The sequence below is a fragment of the Pelodiscus sinensis genome, chromosome 16, assembly GCF_049634645.1.
Source record: "Pelodiscus sinensis isolate JC-2024 chromosome 16, ASM4963464v1, whole genome shotgun sequence".
Classification (NCBI taxonomy): domain Eukaryota; kingdom Metazoa; phylum Chordata; order Testudines; family Trionychidae; genus Pelodiscus; species Pelodiscus sinensis.
This window is the reverse complement of record NC_134726.1, coordinates 10,933,382-10,942,371: the sequence shown is the minus strand read 5'-3', so window position 1 is coordinate 10,942,371 and position 8,990 is coordinate 10,933,382. Positions and strand designations below refer to the sequence as shown.

General features: G+C 49.2%; 1 protein-coding gene across 2 annotated transcripts in view; it reads right to left on the bottom strand.

The window, feature by feature from the left end:
- Positions 1-319: 319 nt before the first annotated feature.
- Positions 320-8,990, bottom strand: part of LOC102451743 (uncharacterized) — a 32,337-nt gene continuing 23,666 nt past the window's right edge. The window contains exons 3-5 of one of the 2 annotated variants that reach the window (XR_012896113.1): positions 4,224-4,283; positions 2,844-3,009; positions 320-715 (exon numbers count right to left, since the gene is read on the bottom strand). Coding sequence is in view for 1 of the 2 variants with exons in the window: in XM_014574342.3 (XP_014429828.1) it covers positions 678-715; positions 2,887-3,009; positions 4,224-4,283 (221 nt within the window). In the remaining variant the exon portion in view is untranslated. The remainder of the gene's footprint in view (positions 716-2,843; positions 3,010-4,223; positions 4,284-8,990) is intronic. The other variant, XM_014574342.3, reaches the window with a different exon arrangement.

The window sequence follows — 8,990 nt, the reverse complement described above, 5'->3', positions numbered from 1 at the left end:
TATGAGAGCACCAAAGCTACTATCCACCAGTCCCATCATAGCTTAAGGCAACAATATCCAAACAAGGAAATAAAACTTGTGTGGCATGTTGACATGAAACTATTTCTGAAGGCATTTTCAAAACTCAGTGCAACAATCTAATATCCTGATGCTGACATTATCTGAGGGATTCATTGCGGGTTTGCATATGTCACAGAAGGAGATCAATCTAGGACAGGGGTGGCCAACCCGTTACAGGCAAACAGCCAAAATAATTATGCAAAGAGCCAAGGGGTGGAGGCGAGTTGTTGAGCAAGAATAAAAAAAGCTCCCAGACGCATTTGGTCAAAAAATGACTGTTCCTTTAAGAAACACAGTTAGAGGCTTTTTGGCCACATCAGGCTCCCACCGGCCTCCACCATCCTGAAGATGCCATTTTGAATGGCTGCACCGGACGGCTCCTCTGCCCCGGTGAGCACGGGGAGCTGGGGCCATTTTCAGGGGCACGCGTTTGGAGGGCAGGGTAAGAGCCACATGTGGCTTGGCCACAGCTGATCTAGGAGTTCTTACATCAGTAGCAGAGCAAAGAGAATTGGCCTTGAGAATCTCTGAGGCTTGACTTTGCGTTCAGAGCCTATTGTATCTGTAGATATGAAAACGGCAGCAGGGGCAATAATGGTCTACATCCTTGCACCTTTTCATGAAGAAAGGGATGAAACAGCATCCAAAATTGCACCTGGAGCAGAATGGGACACAAGAAATGTAGAGAGAGGTGTTAGCCAGCACGCCAGAGCTCACATTTCATCCTGAGGCATGGGCGAGCCGGGCAGCTTCCCGGGGCGCCTACCGATGGGGCGCACGGCGTCCCTTACAGCTGCCATCAGGCGCCGCGCACCCGGCTCCCACAGCACCAGCCCCGCGGCACCGGCCAGCATCGCCTTTCCCCCCACGGCTGCGGGGCCCTGCACGCCCCGGCTTGAGCGCCAGCAGCACTGGCCCGGCCAGGCCGGGCAGTGCATGTGCCGTGTGCCCCGGGCTGCACGCCAGCGGCTGTGGCCGGCCCACACATGCTCTGTGCACCCTGGGGGGGGCGGGCCCACACCTCATGGGTGGCCCAGGGCACCAAAAGGGCTCGGGCCAGCCCTGGTTCCTATCCCTGCATTTAAAGGGGACATGCTGTTTTAATGCTGTTTTATTTGAAAACAATTTTTTGGGGCTTAAGTCCCTGGAGTCTTTTTTTTGTTTTGCTCAACAACTTTGGTCTCTCCCCCCCCCCTTTTATTCCCCCCTTCAACAGAATTTTTTGCAAGTGGTTATTTTTTTTGGGAGGGGGGAACGTTCAGTATTTTTGTTTCAACCATCTGGCAACCCTATTGAGATGTCATGGAGAGGTTTGGGGGAGCACCCAGGCCCACCCACTACTGCAGGTTCCGACCCAGGGATCCTAAGGCGGCAACAGCAACCGGTAGGGTTATTGCTGCTTTCAAACTGGCAGCTTTTCCCTGGGCCATTTCCTCCCCAAACAATCCCTCCCAGCACCCTTCCCTTGATACCTACTCATCACACCCACACAGCACTTCTACACCACAATTCCTTCTTCCTGTCCTTCACTCTTTTCCTTCCCCTTTTCTTGCCAGGGAGAGACCTTTTAAAGCAGCATCACAGGCCTTAATTGGCTGCAGCTATTTAATTAGCCTTTTGCTTCTAGCATGTTCTAATTGACCCCGGGTGCCTGCCTGATTATGCTGTACTTAGGTTTGGCCTTTTTTTATTCAGGAAAGAGAAAGCTGTTCACCCAAGCTCCAGCAGGCGTTCCCTCCACCAGTGTGTGGTAGGCAGCTGGTCTGGGTCTGTCACAGTGCAAAGAACATTTTTGTCCCAGTGGCATGGATGGAAAACACTTTGCAGAGAGAATATTCTCTATCTACTTTGAGACACGCTCCTGGGAGAATGTGGTTTTGAAGCATTCCACCAGGAGATGAAATGCTTCAGGCTGCCCTGGCCTACCCTGTGATAATGGGAACAGCTCATCATGAAAGAGGCTTAAAGTGGTTGCAGTGTTTTCTGTTGGGGTAGAAGTTACATGGCCCTTGCTTAGCTGCCCACAGGAGATATTACCCACTGTTCCAGGAACTGCATGAGAACATGCTGTGATCTTATGTGGTTCGGGAAGGTTGGCAGGAAGGTGGACAGGGCTGTCTGCATTCTGTTTCAGTGACTAATGAGGTGGCAATGACAATTTAAATTCAGCTCTGACTTGCATTGAGAACAATGGGTATATCCTAATAAGTTCATAGGCTACATCTACACTGCAGGCTTGTTGCGCAAAAACTGTTTTGCACAAGAGTTCGTGCACAAAAGGTCTTGTGCAAGAGCGCATCCACACTGCCATGTGCTTTCGCGCAAGAGCATCCATGGCTGTGTGGATGCTCTCTTGCACAAGAAAGCTCTGATGGCCATTTTAGCCATAGGGGTTTCTTGTGCAAGAAACCCCTGTTGCCTGTCCACACTTCCTTCTTGCGCAAGAACTCTTGTGAAAGAGGGCTTATTCCTCATCAGGAAAGGAATAACTTTTGCACAAGAAGCCCTCTGTTCTGACGCTTTACTGTAAATTTACTTGCACAAGAATGCACATTCAGTGTAGACGCTCCGCAAGTTTTTGTGCAAGAACAAGTGTTCTTGCGCAAAAAGCCTGAAGTGTAGACGTAGCCATACAGAGTACAGGGGACTGCACTGACACTGGTCGTTGGGGAAAGGGGGGAAATAGCTATGTAGCTATTAGCCCCTGCTATAATATGTTTGTGGCGGAATGAACATTGTAAACCTTGTGCTAAAAGAATCTCTAAAATAAACTCAGTGCTCACCCAAAACAACACATGGCTGTGCAGAGAAGGAAGGTCAGTTTACCCATTCTGTGGACGACTTGGGTGGTAATGGGTTGGCGACAGCTTGGACATATTGTTCCTGCTGGCTTGCTTGTAAAGATTCCTGCTACAATGACTGGAGGCTGAGACACCACATAGACTGTTTCTAGGAAGAAATGAGAAAAGTAAAATGTGAATCAGAATTGCACCCATTATGCTCCACTGATTTTTCCCTTACCATTTCCCTTGCTCCCCTCCTCTCCTTCCCCCTCCCCTCCTCCGGCCAACCTATTCATTTCTATAGCAGCTTAATCAATCGAAATAAGAGCAACGCCATCTAGCTGTTCTATTCACAATCTATTCAACTCAAAGGTTTAGCTGTGTTTGAGTTCAAATGGACTGAAGTTTGCTTGGTATTTTTTTGTTCAGAATGACACGAGGAGGGGTGTGAATTCCTGGGAATGGAACCAAAATACTCTTTGCACTCTACAGTGAAACCAGCAAGTTCTGAATAGCTGTACTGCCCCCTCCCATGCTTTCTTGTGTACTGAAGCAGCATTGCAAAGGTAGCTTGACTTGATAAATGTCTTTCTATTTGGTATGGCAGAAGAGTGGAAACATTATTAGCAAATAATTCAGATTTCCAAATGAATTGCTTTGGCCTGGATCTGTGCCCCATTTCTGTTTTTCTGTCAATAATTACACAAAGAAGTTTGCTGGCATGGCAGCTATATCTGAAAAGTGAATTGTCAGAAATTGCTTCAGAATTTTAATGAAAAGCTCACTGAATTGGTAATCGTGAGCATTTGCACTAGAAATCTACATCTAGAAGTTACACTCAGCAGGTTTGGGAGTGGATCAGATGGTATGTTTCTAACATATGTGGTTTAGAGAGCTTGCTTTACAGATATTGACCAATCACATTGGTGATCTATCTAGTTCAGTATACTCTGTCCTACTGGGAAGTGCTAAGATCCAAACTGGCAAGAGTCCAATGTAAACCCATTGTGAATGCTCTTGGAATAACATCCCCCCCTCCCCTGAGAATGCTTCTTTCTTCCACCCATCAACGACTGGTTGGCTAGTACTTTGAAAAATGCAGGTTTGCATCCTGAATTTTAAAATAAAATCTATCCTAATGCAACTGTTCACGTGCTCTTTGATTAAGGCAATATCCTGAAACAATATTCCTCAATGTGGGTGGCAGGCTCACTTTGAGAAAGCCACTTTGTTTAGATAAAGGCTCTGTAGCCATGGAGCATCCCTGCTCCCATTGGCCCAGTCCACTGTTTCCAGCCAAGGGGCGCCATGGGGAGCTTTTGCTTGGTCCATATACTAAATCTCTGAGCGCCTTCAGGAAAAAGCATTTCTGGTACTTACCAACAGGGGTTGGTGGTTGCATGCATGAATATGGTGGGGCAGAAGGGCAACAATAATCCTCTGAAATTAGAAAAAAAAATACAATGATGCAGAAGCTTCTACCTCCAAGACACTCACTTGGAATCTTGGACAGTCACAGTTTGGAGAGGCGTTGCTATGCCATGGCTCGCAAGAGTCCTATCTCAGCTAGATGTACTACAAGATATGGAACCAATGACAACCTGAGGGAAGTCAGCCAGGGCCGGTTTGATGAAAGCCAAAAGGGACCTTTGCAGGGGCAGCCCGTGCCTATAGGCAAACTCGGCAGCCACCTAGAGCGCCAAGTTAAATGGGGTGCCAAATTCCCTGCCACCTCCCCTTCCTGTAATGCCTGGAGGAGGAGCGCTGCAGCTTCCCTGTGCCGCAGGAGGGGTGAATCAGCCCCGGCGGAGGAGCGTGGGGAGTTGGCCACAGGGGAGGGTCATCCCCTGCACTATGGGAGGGGGGGTTGGCCCCAGGAGAGGCGCGCGCCAGGTTCCCCTGTGCCGCCGGGGGGAGGGGGTCGTCCCCGGGGGAGGCACATGCTGGCTTCCCCTGCGCTGCGGGAGGGGGGGGTCGTCCCTGGGAGAGGCGCGCACCGACTTCCCCTGCACCGCAGGAGTAGGGGGTCATCCCCGGGAGAGGCGCACGCCGGCTTCCCTGTGGGGGGGGGAATCCTGGGAGGAGGTGGGTGCAGGGGACTCTCTCCCCCCACTGGCACTCTGTTCCCTCTCCCTATTCCTCTCTCCCTAGCCACAGAACTCCGTCCCCAGCCCCCCTCTCTCCAGCCACAGCACTCCATCGCCAGCCCCCCTCTCCCCAGTGATGTGGTGGTAATGGCAGTTAAAGCAGGACTATTTTGGATTTGTAATAATAAAAATTATAATTAACATTTGTAATGCATTTTATTTGAAATCGTACTGAAATATCGTCTAACTGTCAAGTACAAATCTATTCTGAAAATTTTGTGTCTCTATTTTAATCCAACATTGGTTGGACAGACAAACCGAATAATTATGCCTGTTTAAATAAATACGCTTAAAAAACATTAAATGGAAAATAGGGGCAAAATGTTTCCCAGTTTACCAAAAACCTCAGCCTATATCTGCCCTTGGGGAGCGGGCGCGCCGATTGCATGGTTTGCGTAGGGCGTCAGTTGCTGGCAGCTAGTCTAGCGGCAGGCTGTCCCTGGACCTCTGTAAGTATTGAGTCTGACCTCTGGTGGTATTGCCTAAGCCAGAGAACTTCCCCCAGTAATTTCACTATCACTTCTGTTGGAGCTACAGCTGAGATTTTTAGAAAGTGCTGGAAAACCCACCATATCCCTAACTGAGTTGTTCCTGGAGCTAATCATCTGTTCTGCTTAAAACCGTGTTCCTTATTCCTTGCCTAAATTTGTCTCATTTCGGCTTTCACCCATTGGACCTTGCCGTGCTTTTTCTTGTTGTTTTTGCTAAATTAAAGAGCCACCCACTATCAGAAATCTCTCGTGCATTTGTAGGTCACAATCAAAACATCGCCTGTTTAAGAAGAATGTGGCTACAGCTGACCCAACACTCAAATCTCTGCAAGAGCACAAAGCACTTGAACTATCTGCCTATAGGTTTGCCAGCTCAGCTTAACTGATGATTTATAGAACCAAATACTGGCCAGCCTTCCTGCGACTAGGGCAACAAAGGATGGTTACTGTCTCTGTGGTACTTCCTGTTCACATCACTTCCCCCAGGCAAAGTGTGTAGTCCAGAGGCATAGTCTGTCTATATCTCTTGGCTCTCTGACCCTGCACTGTACTTTGACTGTACTGGTCCTGCTCAAGGAGCAAGGTCCTACTCTGGCCAACACGTGTTAGCCTTTCTAGAACTAGCCCATCCCAATGCCAAACAGCAGTGCTGGGAAGGGAAGGAGGAGAAGAAAGCGCAGTGTTGGCAAACACCATCAGCACAAGGACACATGACCCCAGGTTAGATCCTGGGCTACAGTTCAGAAGCAAATGGCACAGCTCAGGACGGGGAATGCAAAAATGTTCAAAGCCTCCCATTTCCTTCATGCTGGGCCAGCTGTGTGCCGGGTTACTCCCCAGGCATCAAGCCTGGAACCTGAGCCCTCATGTCCTTCTATGCCTCTGGCAGATTCCTCCATTGATGCTTTAGAGCCACTGCAGCACAAAATTTGGGGCAAAGCCTGACTAGTCTAAGGCCTGCTCTACACTGGGAGTGTGTCTAGACTACATGGCTCCATCGACGGAGCTATGTAAACTAGTTTACTCGACATAGTCAATGAAGCAGGGATTTAAATAATCACTGCTTCATTAAAATAAAAATGGTCGCTGCGCTGTGCTGACAATCAGCTGATCCAGCACAGCGCGGCAGTCTAGACACGGCCTGGTCGACAAGGGAAGCCTTTGTCAACCGCTCCGGTATGACTCTTGAAACTTTAATTTCATTTCCTATGTGGCTAGCATGACAAGCAGAGCTCAGAGCAGGCAGCGCACCCGAGCAGCACACCTGACCATGAGCTCTATGAATTCCTGGGGGTACAGATGAGCACCAGCATAGAACATGCAGGAAATCCCGTAACTCATTGCTGTATGGGGAGAGGAACCTGTTCTCACAAAACTACAAACCAACAAAAGCAATACAGATATCATCTATGCAAAGACCTCAAAGGGCATGGAGGACAAAAGATATGCCAGAAGTGCCCAGTGAAAATAAAGGAGCTGAGGCAGTCGTACTAGGAGACAAAGGAGGCAAACGTACAGTCTGGATCATTGCTGCAAACATGCCACTTCTATCAGCAGCTACATGAGATCCTGGGTGAGGGGGGACCCGACCAGCTCCCCTATCCAGTACATAGATTTCTCCAAAGACACTCCTCTGGCAGCCTAGGGCAGCAGTGTGGAGGACAGCAGAGATGAGGAAGCGGCGAAGGAGAATGGTCAGCAGGTGTATGGGACAAACAAAGTTACTGAGAGCCAAGAACTTTTTAAAACCTTGGAAACAATCCCCTCCTCCCAGGACATCTTGCAGTCAAGCATTGATCCCAGGGAGGGCAATTCTGGTGAGTTCACAATTTTTATATTGCTACAAGTGCATTAAGGTTACTGGGTGTGATCTGTGGCGGCCTGTGTGCCTACACAGCAGAGGGTCTCTGGGACAGCTTTTTAACATGTCTGAAGATGGAAAGGGAATCCTCTCTGCACATCTCCATAACACTCATAGAGGTTCTCTTTCATCCTTTTCACAAGGTTTCTAGGGAGGCCTGCTTTATTCCAGTCTCCATGGTAGCACACCTTTCCACACCAAGCCAGCAGGAAGTGGTCTGGCAGCACTGCAGCATAAGGTCCAAATTCAGTCAGAATCTACTCCCTACGGGTTTGTCTAGACTACATGCTTCTGCTGACAGAGGCATGTAAAATAGGCTACCCAACATAGTCAATGAAGCGGGGATTTAAATATCCCCAGCTTCATTAAAATAAAAATGGCTGCCGCGCTGTGCTGGCTCAGCTGCTTGTCGGCACAGCACGCGAGTCAAGACGTGGATCTGTCGACGGGACACCTTTGTTGACTGCTCCCTCATGCCTTGTGGAACAAGGTTTACAGGAGCGGTCGACAAAGGCATTTCCTGTCGACTGATCCACGTCTTGACTTGCGCGTTGTGCCAATGATCAGCTGAGCCGGAACAGCGCGGCAGCCATTTTTATTTTAATGAAGCTGGGGATATTTAAATCCCCACTTCACTGACTATGTCGGGTAGCCTATTTTACATGCCTCTGTCGGCAGAGGCATGTAGTCTAGACATACCCTATCACTCTGTGTGATTCAGAGAAGACTGATGTTTAACATGGCAACCTGGATAAAGCAGGGGACACTATTAGCTGATGCCTTTGCAATAAATCCGCATTAGCTCATCCCCAATGAAGCATGGCTTGAGCCTTGCCCTGCCACTGCACAAATCTGAAGGTGAAATCTAGGGATGACATGTTCAAGGAGCAACTGCTATCCACCCTTTTGGACAGGGAGCATGTAAGCAAGTGGAGGAATACGCTGCTGGAGGAGATGTGTGCGGAGCATGAGGACAGGAGAGCATGCAGGGAACTGGAAGTAAGGAATAAGAAGAGAGTCTTGTCATCAATGGCCGATGTGCTGGGCCACATGGTGGCTTTCCAGGACACCTACATGCACAGGCAGCAGTTCCAGTCCTTGCAGACCAAGATGCCCTCCTCACTGAGGCTATGTCTAGACTACAGGCTTTTTGCGCAAGAAGCATTTTTGGAAGAGTTCTTCCGAAAGAGCACGTCCCCACAGAAAAGCACATTGAAAAAGTGATGCGCTTCTGTAAAAAAGAGCATCCAGACTCATTGGATGCTCTCTCGCATGAAAGGCCACCCAGAACCACTTCAGCCAGGGCTTTAGGTCACCAGATGCTTCCGAGTGCTGGTGCCGGAGCCTTGCAGAGACACACGCTTAAAGGATTCTCCCTGGACAGACGTTTCTGTGCTTCTGCTGTGTGCTGGCTACCACTTGGAGGGACAGCAAAGCTCTCGCAGTGCCTGCTGTGGTTGCCCTGTTCTTTTTTGAATGCCGCAGCTTTTCTCTTGGTGCCATGGAGCCGGAGCTGCCCCTGGGCATGCGATGGCCCCATATGGCCATGCTGCAGTTTTTGCAGCACTTTGTTCTAGCTGCCTTCCTGGTCCTGCAGAACCTGGACCCTGGATCAGGTGCAGCTCCTTATAGTAGGGGCAGGTGTGGG